The sequence below is a fragment of the Nicotiana sylvestris genome, chromosome 6 (assembly GCF_000393655.2).
Source record: "Nicotiana sylvestris chromosome 6, ASM39365v2, whole genome shotgun sequence".
In the NCBI taxonomy this organism is placed as follows: domain Eukaryota; kingdom Viridiplantae; phylum Streptophyta; class Magnoliopsida; order Solanales; family Solanaceae; genus Nicotiana; species Nicotiana sylvestris.
Window position 1 is genome coordinate 183,280,166 of NC_091062.1, and position 19,807 is coordinate 183,299,972.

General features: G+C 39.7%; 1 protein-coding gene across 1 annotated transcript; it reads right to left on the reverse strand.

Moving 5' to 3' along the window:
- Positions 1 to 17,731: 17,731 nt before the first annotated feature.
- Positions 17,732 to 19,264, reverse strand: LOC104217168 (EID1-like F-box protein 3). The gene has a single exon (XM_009767326.2). It carries the CDS (start codon positions 19,090 to 19,092, stop codon positions 18,172 to 18,174), a length of 921 nt encoding a protein of 306 aa, XP_009765628.1. The 5' UTR covers positions 19,093 to 19,264; the 3' UTR covers positions 17,732 to 18,171.
- Positions 19,265 to 19,807: the final 543 nt, after the last annotated feature.

Below are 19,807 nucleotides of genomic sequence, written 5' to 3' on the forward strand. Positions count from 1 at the left end.
GATTTAAGCATTAAGGGTCATTTGGTTACACGACTAAGAGATTGTGATTTGGAGATAAATGTATAACTACTTAACAGACAGTAGAATTTTGTTTTCAAATTAGAAAATTTCAATTTTTTATACCACAATTATAATATTAATTTTATACTACATTGTATGGGGTTGTTTGCTTTGTGAAAAGTTATACGGTAATTATAATATCGAGATTATATTTCGGAGATTAAATAATGAAGAAACAACTTATATATATTTTTATTATAGATATTTGATTAATTGGACTGAAATAAGAATATATATTATATAAAATACGTGCTTGGCTTTATGCTAAATATACTTGAATAAATTTTATTTTTAATTTAAATCTTAACTTTCTTTACGTCATTCGGAAAAAGGGGAACTAATGCTGAAGGAAAGTGTTCTTCCTTTATTAAACAAATGTGGGCTTTGGTCAGAACTACAGTGCTACTTAAATTTTAGTTATGTGGGCTACAAATTTATGTTCTTGCCTTCCCTTTTGGCGTTCCTTCTGTAAATAAGAAATCTAAATGTAGAGATACATCGTGAATGAAACTAATGCAACAAGAATACTAAAATCCAATTAGTACTAGATAAAATAAGAGTTTCAACAAGATCTGCTTTCAACATTTGCATCAAATCTTTTGGGTTAATTATCAAAAAAAGAAAGTTATCCCTCTGGTGGAAGTACCACCTATGCTAAACCTGCAACTAGAAGTGAGCTCATTCTCCTCTTTAGATATTGAGAATATGTTGAATGTGAAAATCTGAGACGTATAAACAAGCCATGGTTCTGGCACTATTATTATCCACTTGAGGCAGGAAAGTATTAGAGATGCCTATGTTCTTGAATTCCCATAGGTCTTATTATTCTATCATTTGTTCATGGATCTCAGAAAATATGTAAGTTGATAAAGTTTGTTTCATGATATTATTCAGAGGTATAATGGTTTTATGACACTCCGAAAGATTTTACTGACGTACTTCTCATGAATTGCATTCATTTATACATGTACATTGACTCATGACCAGATGACGTTATATACACATATATATGTATATTATACTAATATGGGATATGGGAAAAGATTACGGCATTATATACGGACCACCACTTGATCAGCTAGTATACGTTGATGATTTTGCCCACACTGTCCGAGTGATATGATGGGATGCCTCCAGAGGCTTGATGATATTATGAACACATGTACCTATGCACGACATGTCATTCATACGCATATGCATGATACTATAAGTATTTCAGGATTTACAGAGTTACCCAGATATACAGGTCAAGTCATTTACTCCATGTTTTTTCCATGTCTTTTATATACTTATTTATGTGTCTTACATACTCAGTACATTATTTGTACTAACGTCCTTTCGTTGGGGACGATGCATTCATGCCTACAGGTATAGATTATCAGTTTGACGAGCCTTCATAGTAGACGAGATCAGCACTCAACGAAGGATCAGTAAGACTCCACCTCATTCGGAGTGCAGCCGAGTCTATAAGTCATCGTGTCAAAGTTTGCTACAAACTTATGGGTAGGCCGGTACCCTGTCCCATTTTATATCAAATAATCTTATAGGCTTTATAGATAGAGGTTTAGTTTGTACAGTATGTCAGAGACCTTGACGGCCTATATGTATTCATGTTTTAAGAACGATGGTTCATTAATATAACATTTTCCCACTTACAATTGTACACTACGAGTTGTGTCCATGTTGGTCTATGATAGTTAAAAAAGGAATGAATGAGTTACAAAGTGGTTCGCTCGGGCTAGGGCTGTGCATGGATCGAGTCGGATCGGATTTCGTACATTTTGAATTCGGATTTCGGATTTCGGATTATAGAAAATGCACTCCGAATCCGATCCGAATTATATCAGATCAGATCGGATTTTAAAGATTGGATCGGATCTGATTTCGAATATTATTATGCCTCAAGGTTGCAAACTAATATTTATATTTTCTTTGTAAAAGAGGCAAGATATTAAGAAAAATTCATGTTTATGCAATTATGAGAGTAATATGGTACCAATATAGCTAAATCTAGCAATTGTAAAGGTAATAACTTAGAAGAAGATGTAAAAGAAGTACTGACTATCCAAAATTAAAGTGTAATATTTATACATTACCTAATAATTTCAGATCGGATTAAAATATACCAATCCGAATCCGATCCGAAATTCGAAATTTTAATAAACACAATCCGAAATCCGATCCAATCCAAAATCCAAAATCCAAAATTGAATGGATCAGTTCGGATTTCGGATATCCGATCCGAATGAACAGCCCTAGCTCGGGCCACTACAGCACCGGGTGTCAGCCACGCCTCCCCAAGTTTAGGGCGAGACATAACCCTATAGGCAATCAGGCGGAGTCCTCCAACAAAACAATACTGAACATCATGAAGAAAAAGCTTGAGGACGCCAAGGGACTATGGCCGAAATTGCTACCGGAAGTGCTATGGGCATACCACACCACGCCAAAAACTAGCACAGGAGAAACGCCATATTCACTAGTCTATGGGACTGATGCAGTGATACCAGTCGAAGTCGGAGAACCAAGTCTAAGATACTCCAAAGAGAGCGGATCATGTAACGATGAAAGCAGAAAGCAAGACCTCGATGAAACAGATGAGCGAAGAGACATGGCCTATGTAAGAATAATAGCTTAAAAACAGCAAGCAGAATGGTACTACAACAAAAATCCAAAGTTAGACCACTCAAGGTAGGGGACTATGTACTCAAAGACAAAACGCAAGTGAGCAAAGACCCACGGGAAGGCAAACTGGGAACCAATTGGGACGGACCATACAAAATCACGGCAATAACAAACAAAAGATCATTCCGGCTAGAAACAATGGAGGGAAAATTACTACCAAACAATTGGAACGTCGCCCATCTCAAATACTTCAACTTCTGAAGAGGTACGTCCTCCAAGTTGTACTCTTTTCCCTCACCCGAGTTTTGTCTCAATTGGGTTTTCTCGAGGAGGTTTTTAATAGGGTGGCAAAGGGGGCGTCTCGGAGTTTAAGTATTAAGTTCATCGCCCCGCCTATTGACTACTTCTCTAGGTCGAGCGATGAAGGGACTAGATAGACCGGGACTCCTCAAATGTATGTACGGACCAAAAAGAAATGTAATATTCTCCAATGAATAAACAATACAATGACATTCTTACACACATCCACCAAATTTGCGCATCACGCCAACACAAAGGAAGCTTACATTCGACCTCGCTCGAATTAGCTTACATTCGACCTCGCTCGAATTAAGCTTGCAATCGACCTCGCTCTAATTAAGCTTGCATTCAACCTCGCTCGAATTAGCTTACATTCGATCTCGCTCGAATTAGCTTACATGAGACCTCGCTCGAATTAGCTTACATGAGACCTCGCTCGAATTATCTTACATTCGACCTCGCTCGAATTAACCTACATTCGACCTAGCTCAAATTAGCCTACATTCGACCTCATCCGAATCAATATACATTTGACCTCACTCGAATTAACTTACCTTCGATCTTGTTCGAGTCGACAACCTGGTCTGAAGTGAACCGAAAGTCAGTGATAAGTTGTGGTACTTTGAGTTTTGATGATTTGCCAAATAGTCTTGAGGAACCAGTTGTGATCAGCTCCTTAGGTTTGGTTCTCATGTGAAATATGGCTGATTCATAGGGGGAACAATGTTGAGACCTGGTTCTTAGGGGGAATATCAATTCTAAGTTTGTCATCATCAAAAAGGGGAAATTGATAGGTTACAAGTACTTTGGGTATAAGTACTTTACTTTGTATTTTGATGATCTAACAAACTTACCATCCAGAACTAGATAAGGAACCTGTTATACATTTACAAGACCATGAGATCACAAAGTTCCAGGTTGGGATCCAACCCTTGGGAAAGCAAGGTGAATGTTATTACTGAATCAAAGGACATGCAGGAGCTGACCATAGAAGAGCTGGTTGGAAATCTGAAGACCTACAAAATGAAGAGGAAGATAGACAATGAAAGAAGAGAACAAAAGAAAGAAAAGAACCTGGTACTCAAAGTTGATAACAATGACTCAAGTGAGGAAGAGTAGAAGGAACAGCTTAGGGAACAGGTCCCTACCAGTTCCCGAGGAGACTGTATGAAGTCAACTCTCTAGCAGGAAATTTGCTGCCTGCACACGCTATTGTACAGGAACAATGCAACAGTCAACTTTCTGTGGAAGGCTTTTTACCTACCTTGATTACATCATTGTAAGTGATGTCACACACGTATAAATATAATCTAGGAAGGTAAAATGACTTACTTCATGAGAAAACCATATAAAGGGCCTGAAGCATGCCTGGTACAATTATTCAAGTTAATCGACTCAAGATAATCTGGGCAGTGTGCCTTTAGACTTACAGGAACCAGATTAGGGACCTGGTCGCTTGGTGTTCCCCTGACAGAAGTATAAGTCAACTCTACAGCTGGAAAAGCAACTGCAGAAAGTGATTGCTTGCAACTGTACATGCAACAGTGCAGCAGACAGTGCATCAGTCACTTCCCATTAGGAAAAGGCATGTACTAACCAAGATTTGACATCACCATTGTGATGTCTTTTGGAGTATAAACCTGGTGCAAGGCGCAAGACATTCCTCAAGACTTGCAAAATCAGAAAAGAAGACATTCTCTCAAGTCCTAAGAACAACCTCTCTCAAGAACAAAGTTGTTGCAACCTCAAGGACCAGATCCAAGATTGAAGATATCTTAAGTCCTTAGGTTTGTTGAGTCTTTGTTATTTGTTCTTCATTTATAACTCCTATCTTGCTTTCTTAGAAGCTGTGTTTTAGGAAACCCAAAATCACAAATCCTCTAAGTTTGTGTCTTGGCTAGAGTTAGTCGAGTTGTAAAACCTTTGTAATAGAGTTATTACAAAGTGACTTGTAATAGTGTTATTACAAGTTAGAGTGATTGAAGTCTTTGTAATAGAGTTATTACAAAGTGGCTTATGGTGAGAGTATCACAAGTTAGTTAAAGTCTTTGTAACTAGAGAGTCACAAAGTGGCTTGTGGTGAGAGTACCACAAGTTAGTTGAGTTGAATCCTTTGTAATAGAGTCATTACAAAGTGGCTTGTAATAGGTGTTTACAAGTTAGTGAAGTTGAAAGCCTACAAGTGTAGGTCGTGGTTTTTGTCCCCTTGAGTTGGGATTTTTTCACGTAAAAATCCTCTGTATTCTTTACTTACTACCGAGCTACTGTGGGACCAATTAGAGAACCTGATTCCCTATACTGGTTGGTTTTATAGTCTGTTGCTTATAGTGGGAACTTATAGAGAATCTGGTTCTCTATACAGTGGGAACTTATCCAGTGTCTCATTTACATACTTGTTCAGTAGTTAGCACTGTACCAAACTGATATAGGACCAGATCGCTATACAGTTTGGTTCATTAGTATTTTCAGTGGAAACTCATAGAGAACCTAGTTCTCTATACAGTCCGGTAGACATTTAGTTTCTATCAATTGGTATCATAACGGGTTCTTTCTAAAAGGTTAACACCTAGAAAGGATCTACATGGTTGCTCCACCAAACTTCGAGGAAAGTCAATCAACCAATAGACCACAAAGATTTCAGAAAATGTCTCGTAAAAATGGTGGGATCCCAAAGAAAGGAAGTTCCAGCAGGAATTTCAAAGGAAATGATTGTTGTCATAAGTGTGGAAAGCCTGGACACTTCATCAAAGACTGCCTAGTTCTTAAACAAGAGCATTATAAACACAACTCTGACAAAGTAGCAAAAAGGAACCCGGTTCCTGACAAACGATTCAGCCGAAAAAGTGCAGCTGACAATGTTGTGAAGAAAGCTCTTGCTGCATGTTGAGACTCCTCCAGTGAATCAGAAAAGGAACCAGATGCAGTAAGAAGCTCCATGATGGAAGTGGAAAATAAAGAAAATGAATATAATTCATTGTTTGCATTAATGGTTCGGTCCGATGAGGATGAAGATGATGACAGTGATGAGGTAAATTTCATGGATGTTCATAGAAATCTGAAGTCCTACTCTTCGAAGAAATTGTTGTCATTAGAAAATGTTCTAATTGATACATATTATAGTTTTATTAATGATAAAGATGACCTAATCATAGATCTAGAAGATACTGAACAATCTAGAGATGATTTGATGGTAGTGGTTGTTGACTTAAAGGAAACCATAGAGAACCTTAGTAAAGAAAAGAATATTCTAGTAGAGAAAATTGCAGCTACTGAGCAAGAAAGGGATGATATGGTAGTTTCCATTGAAGATTTAAGGGAACAAGTGGAAGAAGCAACTAGAGAACATAACTTGTTAAAAAACAAACAAAAAAATGGATGGACAACACTGAGGGAGAGGAAATGGCCAGTAAGGTTAAACTTGAGCTTGAGAGTGAGCTTAAGAAAATTAAAACAAGTCTTGTTGCTGAGCTTGAAAAGAATAGACAACTTCAGGAGGATTTAAAAAGGGTTAAAAATTATCTTGATAAGTCACTTAAATGGACCTGGTCCTCTGATGTAATAACATCTATGTATAGGAGTAATGGTGGAAACAGGCAAGGAATCGGGTTCCAAAAGGCTAAAACCTCCTATAATCCCCATAGGAAGTATATAACTGTGGTTGATAATAGGTTGTGCACTCACTGTGGTCAAACTGGTCATTACAAAGATTCTTGTAAAGTTAAAATTCAGTCTTTACAGAAAAATAAAGTTTTTGTTGAAAAGAGGCGTACTGATGAGGAACCTGGTTCCCTAAAAAGAAAATATGTGTTGTCTGCATGGGCAAAAAGAAGTTTGATCCATCCGTTCTATCATTATAAGGGACCCAAGTTGGCTTGGGTTCCTAAGTCTAATCATTGACTTAGTGGTCAGGGAACAGTGAAAGGGAGCAGTCAACAGTGGTATATGGATAGCGACTACTCGAAGCTCATAACTGGAAGTACAAATAATTTCCTTTCACTAAAGGCCCTGCAAGGAGGGAGTGTATCCTTTGAAAATGGCAAGAAAGGATACATTCTGGGAGTTGGAAGGATCGGGAAGTCTCTTCCCCACTCTAGTGAAAATGCATACTTCATGAAAGGGTTGAAGTATAGCTTGCTAGGTAATTCCCAAATCTGTGACAAGGGGATCTTAGCTATTTGAGTGTTGTTAATGATAATGCTGAGCTACGGCACGGAAGGTTGGGTCATAAAAGTTTCACGTTGCTGAACAAATTAGTCAAGAAGGACCTGGTTCATGGTCTGCTCAAGCCAAATTTCAAGGAGCACAGAGTGTGTGATCCATGTAGTAAGGGAAATATCTGATGTTTCGAATGGCAAGGCTGATATGATGAGTCAGATGAAGGAGGCAAGTGAAGACAATGTCACATCCTCTTTCACTTCTCAAGAGGAACCTGGTACCCCAATTACTACCACTGAAGCTGAAGAAAGAGTTGGAGATGCAGTGCAAGGCACTCCACAAGTAACAGATCAAGGAGTGCAGGGAAATCCATTGCAATGCAAGAGGAACTACATCAATTTGAAAGAAACAAGGCATGGCACCTGGTACCTAGACCCTCAGACAGAACCATTATAGGGACCAGGTGGGTATTCAGGAATAAGCTGGATGAACATGGAAATGCTACAAGGAACAAAACAAGGCTTATTGTCCAAGTATACAATCAGGAGGAAGGGATTGATTATGATGAGACTTTTGCCCCAATAGCTCATATGGAAGTTACTAGGATCCTCATTGCCTTTGCTTCACATATGGAATTCACCCTATTCCAAATGGATGTGAAGAGTGCCTTCGTGAATGGTTTTCTCAAGGAAGAAGTCTATATCAAGCTATCTCCATGTTTTGAACGTCATGTACATCCTGAACATGTATTCAAATTGGATAAGGCACTGTATGGATTGAATCAGGCCCCTAGAGCCGGTACGAGAGATTATCCAAGTTTCTCTTGGAAAATGACTTCACAAGAGGAAAGATTGACAATACATTGTCTTTGAAGAAACGGGGAAGGAACCTGCTCATTATTCAGATTTATGTGGATGACATCATATTTGGAGCTACAACTGACTCATTATGTGAAGAATTTGCTAAACTCATAGGAAGTGAGTTTGAAATGAATATGATGGGGGAACTAAATGCCTTCCTGTGTCTTCAAATGAAGCAGTCCATAAAAGGAACGTGTATCAGTCAGCAGAAATGCATCAAAGAACTCTTGAAAAGGTTTGATATGGAAGCATCAAAGGGGAATCATTGGATCTCTACTATACCTTGCTGCCAGCAGGTCATACATTGTATTTATTGTGGGATTATGTGCAAGGTTCCAATCAAATCTAAAGAATCTCATCTGAAGGCTGCTAAGAGAATTCTGAGATATTTTAAGGTGACACAGAACCTGGTTCTGTACTATCCTTCAGGTGACAATTTCAACCTTATTGGTTATGCTGGCGCTAATATGCAGGCTATCTGGTGGACCTGAAAAGCACATCTGGAATATCTCATTTCCTTGGATAATGTTTTATCTCATAGGGTACAAGGAAACAAAACTCCATAGCTCTCAACAGCTGAAGCAGAATATGTTACAGTTGCCTCATGTTGTGCTCATTTACTACAGATCAAGCAACATCTTGAAGACTTTGGTGTATTTATAGCTTGAACCTGGTACAACACAAAAGGACAAAGCGCATTGACGTGCTCATCACTTTTTGAGGGATAATGTTGAAAAGATTCTGATTTGTATGAAATTCTGGAAAATGGAGGACCAGGTAGTAGCCATCTTCACCAAGGCGCTGGCAGTGAACACTTTGAAAGAAATCATCTGGAGTTGGAGTTGATCAAGCTTAACAGAGGGACCTGGTCCCTTGATGATTGGCTATGTTAAAAAGGAAAGGTACACTGCTAAAAAGTGTTTTTCGGTGACATCTAACTCAAATCTATACTGTTATAGGTATACACATATGGCAGTTTAAGGACAAAAACAAGAGTGACATTGCACTTCTAGGAGTCCTTGCTCAAAATTTTCAAAAAACCGTCAAGGAACCTGGTTCATGTGACTCAGGTTAGTAGTCTCTCCAATACTTATATGCTTTTTTAAGCTGTTGAAGTTCATGTCATTAATTTGTTTCTGCCTTTCTCCTGCCTCTCCTCCTAACTTTTGAAGTCTAAAAATGTTAAACCTTTTCTGAACTGACCCATTACCCCAAAAAGGCACTTCTCTATCTTACACCCAAATAAAATCGATTCTTTTCTTCAAAACCAAAATCAGCCTTGTCTCAAAATAATCCTTCTTTCCAAATATGCAAGAAGTGAACCCAACTCTCTCACTTTCCAAAAACCTAACTCCATCAGAACCAAAACCCCAATAATTCTTTGGTAATTTTTTATGGAAGTTTAACTGAAAGGGAACAGGGTAGATCTAATATTCTAGAGCGTGAGGCTGAAGTTGTTGTTGGATTTGTGGAAGCCTTGAAGGATGGAGAAATTGGTAAATGTGAGGACTGAATGAGGGACCTGATCCCTCAAGTCCTTCTCATGAAGACAGTTTTAGGGTAAACAAATTGAGAAGAAGAAGAGGGAGACACGGCTGCTCAGGGATAGAAAGGGTAGTGTAAGTGAGGAACCTGGTTCCTTACTGAAGCAAAAGGTTGAGCCATCGGGTTTTGAGGGAGAAGACTTTGAAGTCTCAAAAAGTGTTGTAAGGCAGAGTGTTGACTCTGATATTGCTAAAAAATAGAGGAACTTCTTGACATTGTTGAGCTCCAAAAATAGAATCATCTCTTTTGTTCCTCCAAGTCCCAATGCTTCTGAAGAAGAAGTAAATACTTCTATGTTTTATGTGATACTATGATGCTATATGTACATGGGACTAAGTTCGTTCTTGATAAGAAGAAGCTTGGGGAGATTCCTGGTGATCTGATTGATAGTTCAGCCTACTCAGATAGGTTGAGCACCAGGTCCTCGAAGACCCTTGGCAGAATAGAATGCTAAGTTAAAGGGTGAGAATGAAAGATTGAGGAAACGGGTGGAGGAACTAAGAGAGCAGATGATCATTGATCAAAGGAAAGTAAATGAATGAATGGACGAGCTCATCAAGGCCTTAGCCCCTTACTTTTCCTATTGCCCAGTGATCCATGTCTTTTACTCCTTCCAAATTCCCTTGAATTCTTATCCTCTTTTGATTCCTCTATTTGATGACATTGATACTTCAATTGTTTAAATTGTCATATTATGTATTGTTGAAACTACTGTGTGTTCACTATAATCACTCTACTATGGGCAATCACTCTATTTTGTGCAATGACATTCACTTGTTGTTCTTGTTATTGTTTATGTTGTGTTGCCCAAATGGCATGAGTTAATGTTGATGAACTTCTTTTTAGATGTGATTCTTTTGTTATTCTTTTCGATTATACCAAAAGGGGGAAGTTATATAAGTGTCAACATGAGGGAGGAACATAATCACATTGATATGTTGTGTCATGCGAAAGATAGATCTGCTTCGCAGGGGGAACATTACTGATAATATGTTGAGTATAGGTCTGATCCACAGGGAAACATGTGAGGAAACTGGTTCTCAAGAGGAATATTATTTTTGGGTTTGTCATCATCAAAAATGGGGAAATTGATAAATTGTGGTACTTTGAGTTTTGATGATTTGCCAAACAATCTTGAGGAACCAGTTGTGATCAGCTCCTTAGGTTTGGTTTTCATGGGGAATATGGTTGATTCGTAGGGGAACAATGTGGATACCTGGTTCTCAGGGGGAATATCAATTATAAGTTTGTTATCATAAAAAAGAGGAAAGTTGATATGTTACAAGTACCTTGGGCATAAGTACTTTACTTTGTGTTTTGATGATCTAATAAACTTACCATCCAGAACCAGATAAGAAACCTGTTATACATTTACAAAACCTTTAGATCACAAAGTTCCAGGTTGGGATCCAGCCCTTAGGAAAGCAAGGTGAATGCTATTGCTAAATCAAAGGACCTGCAGGAGCTGATCACAGAAGAGCTAGTTGGAAATCTGAAGACCTACGAAAGTTGCTGGAAATCTCCAGCAGGAAAGTTGCTGCCTGCACACGCTATTGTACAGGAACAATGCAACAGTCAACTTTCTATGGAAGGCTTTTTACCTACCTTACTTACATCATTGTAAGTGATGTCACACACGTATAAATACAATCAAGGAAGGTAAACTGACTTACTTCATGAAAGAACCAGATAAAGGACCTGAATCATGGATGGTACAATCATTCAAGTTAATCGACTCGAGATAATCTGGGCAGTATGCATTTAGACTTACAAGAACCAGATTAGGGACCTAATCCCTTGGTGTTCCCCTAACAGAAGTATAAATCAACTATACAGATGGAAAAGCAACTGCAGAAAGTGACTGCCTGCAACTATACACGCAACAGTGCAACAGATAGTGCATCAGTCACTTCCCATTGGGAAAAGGCATATACTAACCAAGATTTGACACCACCATTATGATATCTTTTGGAGTATAAACCTGGTGCAAGGCACAAGACATTCCTTAAGACTTGCAAAATCAGAAAAGAAGACATTCTCTCAAGTCCTAAGAACAACCTCTCTCAAGAACAAAGCTGCTGCAACCTCAAGGACCGGATCTAAGATTGAAGATATCTTAAGTCCTTAGGTTTGTTGAGTCTTTATTATTTGTTCTTTATTTGTAACTCCTATCTTGCTTTCTTAGAAGCTGTGTTTTAGGAAACCCAAAATCACAAATCCTCTAAGTTTGTGTCTTGGCTAGAGTTAGTCGAGTTGTAAAGACTTTGTAATAGAGTTATTACAAAGTGGCTTGTAATACTGTTATTACAAGTTAGAGTTATTGAAGTCTTTGTAATAGAGTTATTACAAAGTAGTTTGTGGTGAGAGTATCACAAGTTAGTTAAAGTCTTTGTAACTGGAGATTCACAAAGTGGCCTGTGATGAGAGTACCGCAAGTTAGTTGAGTTGAATCCTTTATAATAGAGTCACTACAAAGTGGCTTGTAATGGGTGTTTACAAGTTAGTGAAGTTGAAAGCCTACAAGTGTAGGTCGTGGTTTTTGTCCCCTTGAGTTGGGATTTTTCCATGTAAAAATCTTCTGTGTTCTTTACTTACTGTCGAGCTACTGTGGGACCAATTAGAGAAACTGATTCCCTATACTGGTTGGTTTTACAGTCTGTTGCTTATAGTGGGAACTTATAGAGAATTTGGTTCTCTATACAGTAGGAACTTATCTAGTGTCTCATTTACATACTTGTTCAGTAGTTAGCACTGTACCAAACTGATATAGGACTAGATCACTATACAGTTTGGTTCATTAGTATTTTCAGTGAAAACTCATAGAGAACTCGGTTCTCTATACAGTCTGGTAGACGCTTAGTTTCTACAAAGTGGCTTGTAATGGGTGTTTACAAGTTAGTGAAGTTGAAAGCCTACAAGTGTAGGTCGTGGTTTTTGTCCCCTTGAGTTGGGATTTTTTCACGTAAAAATCTTCTGTGTTCTTTACTTACTGTCGAGCTACTGTGGGACCAATTAGAGAAACTGATTCCCTATACTGGTTGGTTTTACAGTCTGTTGCTTACAGTGGGAACTTATAGAGAATTTGGTTCTCTATACAGTAGGAACTTATCTAGTGTCTCATTTACATACTTGTTCAGTAGTTATCACTGTACCAATCTGATATAGGACTAGATCACTATACAGTTTGGTTCATTAGTATTTTCAGTGAAAACTCATAGAGAACTCGGTTCTCTATACAGTCTGGTAGACGCTTAGTTTCTATTAGTCAGGGACTTTCTCGCAAAAGAACTCACAACAACAAAAAAAAGAGAAAAAAAAGAGAAAGAAGATCCAGAAATACACAACAAAAGACAATTGTTTCATTTCAATCACTCTATTCCAATGTATTTTCTTACAACGGGCTAGAAAGACGCCCCCGCAAAACAGAAAAACAAAAAAAGCAAGCAAAAACCAAGTACAAAAACTTCATGCTACATCATCCCCCTATCACCAACATACTCATCGTCGTACCAAGGGTCAGAGGCAAGCCTATCTAAGGCGTCTTCATCACCGCCTCCTCTAGGCATACCGAGATCATAACCACATGCGTCACGAGATGCATGCGCCTTAACACGAATATCCTCAAATTCGGCCTCGGAAATCTTCCCAGCCACCTTCAAAGACCTATATATGTCAAGTTGAGCCTTAGCATGAACCCACATTTCATACAACTCCTGTGACACATCGGGAGCAACAGAAGTATGAGAAGTGGATGGGCGAGCCTGCACCTCCACGTTCTCGGACCTTAGGGCGACAACCTACTCATTCAGACGAGACAACTCCACCTCCAAATCCCAATCCTCTCCTCAAATCTCGCTTACCTAAGTGTCACAGTTTCTGCCTCAGTAGCTCACTCAGACCTGCAAACTGAAGGGTGTCCCCTAGGGCTCCCGCCTCCGCCACAGTAATCGTTCTTGCTTTCTCGGCTTGACCCAACTCTTCAACCCTGGTGCTCAACTCATCCTGCAAGTTGATGACCCTTGTTTTGCTCTGCTCGAGCTCGACTTTTAAAGACATCACCTGTGCCTGAAAGTTAGCATTTTTGGCCGTCATTCCCTTGTTCACCTCGATCTCATCCTCCTTAGTCTTCAACGCCTCCTCAAGCATACTACATCTGCCAATGGCCCTCATAAGATCTTTATTTTTCTCCCTCGACTCCTCATCTTTCTACTTGAGCCCATCACAGAGCGCTTGAAATTGGATGTCCTAATTAAGAAAGTCAACAAGTGTTCAATGCTTAGAACAATACTCTCTGTACTTGGACACCATCTTCTTGAAAATGGTCGTCCTTCGCTCTTCCCGCCGGTCATGCTCAATCTTCATGATGAGAGTCTGACATGAAAAAGAAGATATGTTAGCCGAAGCAAGTTACACATACGAAATAATTAACTTAAGATAGGAAAAACAAACTCACTCTCAAGGCCATGCCAAATATACCCAACGACAGATCTGCATCCCTCAACGTCTGTAGCATCCTATTCTCAGAATCTACATACAGAGGAGCGAAGGACGGTACCACCCATTCCGAGTTGGCCAAGAGATCGTAATCCATAGGAATGACTATGTGCCGATCAGGCCCCTCCGTCCTTATCTCCACTCGGGTGTACCTCTCCTTAAAAGCCCGCACCTTCTCAGGGTCGATACCGGAGCTCGACCCATCATCCTCTACGAGGATGGTTCTATCCCTTTTTGTCCGGGGATGATGAGCTGACCCCGGCTATTCGTACAGGGTCTCCTCTGATATAGGTCCCCTCGACCCCTGACGGCCCGCCTTCTGTGACGATAGCCGGCGTAGGAGCAACCTCAATGCCCAGTAAAGGCACCATCTCCGCGCCCAAATCAATGGGCCTTTCTAACTCAGTATCAGCAACATCAACCCTTCCCATCTCTACCCTCCGCCTTTTCCTCGGTACTGTCTCCCCTTCGTCATGGGATGACTCGTTAATTAAGTACAGGACACGGTGACGGGAGGTCTCAGCCGACGTGACGATTACCTGTAGGGCGGAATCACCCAACGGCGGAGCTAGAGTTTGATTCTCTCGTGTAGACTCAGCTAGTACAAATTGCATTCCAGTCGATGCGATCGCCTAACGAAACGCGGGTACCGGGGCCTTCGTCTTCTTGGAAGCCCGCCAACCTAACACAAAGAGAAAATTGTGTCTAACAAAAATGCCAACAAGACAGCCATAAGCTACAATAAAAACAAAATGGTCATAGAAATGGAAATCACTCACTATTCGAAGATTTAGGGACGAACCGCCTGTTAAATGACAACCAATCACGGATCCCCAAAATATAAGGTAAGATGCGAGCCACCTAGTCTTCGATATCAGGAACCGGGGGAGGTAGACGTTTACCAGCTGAAAGTAGAAAGGCACGAGCAAGTCAGAAACAAAAGAGGAGAGATAAACAAATCACATGACGAACATTAAGAGGTCCTCACGACTAAAGTTCCACCGCTTAGGGAACCCGACTGGGTCCGCCACTAGATGCTCGGTCCTGACAAAGAAGTAGTAGCACCAGAACTGGCGGTTGGCCTTATCATCCATCCCCGTCACCAATCCTTTGGTCCCACGATGACGGAGATGAATCAGTGTGCCAATATAAAAACTAGGCGTGAAGAGGTGCAACAAATGACTAATGGAAACGTCGCAACTGGCCAATTCTGCGAACTTAGCCAACATAAGAAAGGCTTTATACAGGTATGGGGAAAGCTGTGCCGGGCAGACGCCATAAAAGCGACAAAATTCCTTAGCAAGTGGGGGAAGAGGAAGAGAGTAGCCCACCAAGAATATGTATTGGTAAAAAGCACAATACCCAAGTTGGTGGACTTGTATTGAATCGTTCCACGCCAGAACGATGTTAACGTGGGTAGGAATGCAAAATTTAGACCGAAGGTCAGATATTTCCTTCGACCCCATGACTGATAGCACCTGGTCAGGAGCTGGGCAGGTTCTTTCTGAAAGTCATTTCTGACCGACGGGTTCTGAGGGATTATCTCCTCCTTGGTAGGAAAACTTTCATCTTCCGCAACTGTGAGTTCACCGCTATCGAAAGGCATAGCTACCGATAAAGGGGTGGCATCAGAAGCTATATCAGAAGTGTGATGAGGGTTTGTCATTTCTGCAATAAACGCGTGTACAATAGATTGGCGGAAGGGAATCAATGGGAAATTTATTGTTAACGGAAAAGCTAGAGCTGAGAAGCAGAAGGAAATCGGAAGCAAGGATCAGAGAAGAAACAGAAGAACAAGCAAAGTACCAAATAAGTATGAAATTCAAAAGCCTCATCTTTAAACCTTCATTCCTCTGTTTATAAGGTATTATGGCGCCGATATAGATGCAAGAAAATGTCACTGACACTAAGATCGAAGCAACAGAGGCACTGGAAATGATGCATTGCATCGGTAAGATGGGTAATGATGACACACGTGGTCATGACGTCATCCCATATTAGCCATGCCAACCATAGCCTTTGAGCCGACCCGTCACCAAAGCGACCTCGACCAATTCAGCTCGTCCGCCATGGAGGAACATTTTTGCGATTAGATACAGATGAAATCCGCTCATCAAGGACTCCCAAGAGGACGACCTCAGTAAGCGGAGAGACTAACTGTATGGGTCAAAATTCGGTCTAGCGTGGCGAGTGCAAATGGACGAGCTGAGCCCGAGGTCGAGATTACGTATGGTCTAGTGGCGAAGAGTCGCTCAAAGGGGAGGATCAGTGTCGAGGTCGGATACAGAGCAACGACTACAATTGTTAGAACGTTCCTGTGACTATGAATGGGAATATTCCCTCACATTATACTTTTCTAGGGTTTTCTAGGAATATCCCTTATAAATAAGAAGAGAGAGAAAACAAAAAGGGGGATTCGAAACTTCTGTAAAAGAACATCCTATAAAAGAATTGACTATCAAAAATATACAAAAAGCTTGTCTCGTTTTCTTTGATTCCATCATATAACATTCTTCTTTAGTTCACAAGATCCGATGGCACATTGTTCATTGTAATTGCATGCTGTCACACGTTATCTCTGAAGAAGGAATCGTCCATCTCATCCAACATTTGGGTGACTCATTGCTTCTTATTATATTAAATGTCATTTACCACATTTATTGTATGCATTCATTCCTCATATTTATTTCTAATAATTGATCATTAACTCGGTATTCTATTGATTAGAACATGGTTCACATCATCTAAGTTGCTAAATTTCGAATTTAGGATTTATTACTTTTAACTTGGATTCACCCCTTATTCATTCACTAAAATTGATTTAACTAAGAAGGGCTTAACACTTTTTGGTCAAACACAAATTGATACAAGTTTAAGTGGCCATGAAGCCTTTTAGGAATCGTTTAGTTTAAGGTACTAGGAAGGATAACTCTTAAATCTTGCGTTATATACTCCTCTCGTTAATGTGTTGAATGCTCAGTGAAGACAAATGTTGAGTGCTCAACTTGGATGCGACCAAATTTGTTTGCTAATTTTGCTGCACGAAAAATACTTACATACACTTGTCACTATATCAATTTAAATAATTTAAATACAATGCGAAAATATATGTTGTTCAAAAAAATTAAGTGAAAGAAATATATATAGTTAAAATGCACATCGTGCATTCATTTCTTAGCCCCACCTAGTCAAAATCTTAAACGTTGGCTAATTCGCACGGAATCTCATACCGTACTCATAAATCATATTGTTATATCGATATTGTTATTGCCGTTCCGTAGACACTTATTGGCACATGTTAGCAAATAATGCTTGTCTTGATAGCGTTTAAATGCATCCCTTAGTAAATCAATCAATCAATTACTAGGGGAGCAAAATTAAATGGAGTACAATTGTTTGCAAAGGAATTTCAAATAGTTAATTGCTTAACCAAACGCCAAGTGTGCACGTCGGTTCTTTTCAGTTAGATTTCAGCTATTGCAGCTCAAGTTTTTGATTGTTTGTTTCATGTACGTACAAAACAAGTTAAATTGACTAGGTTTGGTTTTTTCCTGTTTCACTCGTGTTTCAATTTGACGTTTTTCCTCCTTTTAACTTTCAAATTCTTTCTTTTGGACTTCTTATCTCGCAATGTTTTCTTTTTCTCTTACCCTTTCTGGACATAGATTGTAAACTCAATTAATTGGCTACTGTTGAAGCCACAAATTTGCACTGGAATTTAGTGGCGAACAGAAAAAATTATTCTTAACGCAGAAATTTAAGCCAATAATAAATTATAAACTGAGACCAAACCGAAAAAACCACCAAATAAACTAAAAATCCGGATTCAGTTCTTTATTCAAAAACAGGCTGAACTACAAAAATAAACCCCCACCCCCCACCCCTTCTTCCTTCTCTTTCTCTCTTTTTGAAATTCCTGGTTGGAAATTCAGGGGATGATCAGGAACTTGTATACCTGTATGGCGCCAGGTCGAAAAATAGCTGCCGGCAAAGCACGTCTGGTGGTGGATCTAGCTCATAAATTATGGGTTCATGGAATCAACGGTAAATGAAATTTGAACCTATAAAGTTTAAATCTTGCATTTGCTTTTGTCTGGCGATCGATTTCTTCCATCAAGAAGCCCGCCCGATTTTAGACCATTGAGAGACCCATTTGTCCATTTCTTACAATCTGATTCCCGCGATAAAAATAATCGCCGTCAAAAGCTTCCTCGCTGCTATCTTCGCCTTCATCTTCATCTTCATCGCCGACTTTTTCTTCGCCTTCATCAGACGATAAAGGAACCAACCAACAAGCTCCATGTAAATGCCCATTCACACACACAAAGTACTCTAACCCACTCTCCATCGAACCAAGTCGCCGCGCCGCGCTTTTAGGAACGAGCCGGGCCGCCGTCATACTCCAAACCCGCGCCCCACAAAACGGACATTTAATCCTCTCTTCAAGCTCCACCTGTCTTCTAATCAAACACGCCCTTGTCCTAGACCTCATAAATCCCCAAAATACCCCTCTAAATATCCCCAAATCGTCATCCTTATCCCCAGTTGGATGCTCACACGGATCACTTACGTACAGCAAATCATTTCTACATTTCTTCACCAGAAAACTCCGACCGGACGTTTTTGAAAATCGGGACGTTTTCACGAAGTGACCCGGTGCCGGTTCGCCCACTTGAAAATGTCGGCTGGACCGGCAGCCGTTGCAGAAAAACATCAATTTAGCCATAGCTTGCCATCCGCCGCCAATTCTACCGCTAGGCGAACCGTCTGTTAACGCCGTTATCATTTGCGGAGCGCGATACACACACATCTCTCTCCAGAGAATCCTTTTTGCTACTGCACGGAGTTTTCTGTTAACACACGACATTTGACAGAGTGTACGGATATCCCAATTAATTGACGCAAAGACGGGCATGAGAATCCTCTCATCGTAGATTCCAGAACCTTCCGATTCCGACGAGTCTCCGGCTGAATTAAACAGCCGTTTTTTACTGTGGTTGTCACTCATTCTTATTTTTCCGACGGGTATCTGGTCGGCTACTGGCAAAGGCATTTATATAAATGGCTACGAATAGATAAATAAACTGCCTATCATTACCCGCAAAAAAGAAAAATGTTGCTACGTGGAGCTGTATCATTGGATGATAGGGACAATTGTGGATATGATATTTCTTAGGGTCAAAGTAAGTGTGTGGAAGCAAGTGAGGATCTAGGCGACACGTGTCTCTAATTAACCATATTTTTTGGGGCTCGAAAATATCTCAAGGAATACGTGTCACGGCTCTGAATATCTAGAATAATATAAATATTTGTAGCGCTTTCAGCAAGTGATATGGTTCCAAGTGTGTATTGATACAAGCTTACACGTTTAATTTTTTGGAATTGTTATACCGTACCGACTGAAAAAGATAGATAGCATGTCCTATTATATATTGAGTATTATAATAAACGGTATCTTTTGAATTTTTTGTAGTAATTTAATTGAAAGATATTTTTGAAGTGCTTGAGATGGAAGTGGTTGATCTACGTTCTTTCAAGAAATAAGATCCTCACTTTCTCAAAAGTTAAGACATATGTAGTTCGTTTTTTTCGAACCAAACCAATTAAGTCAGTTTTTCAAATATTAGAACCAAATCAAACCAATTAAGTCGATTTTTTCTCGATTCGGTTTATGTCGGTTTTTCGATTTTTTCGGATATTTGTCGGGTTTTTTTAATTATAAGACATACACTATCAAACACACATTTCAGCGACCATATTTTCAACGT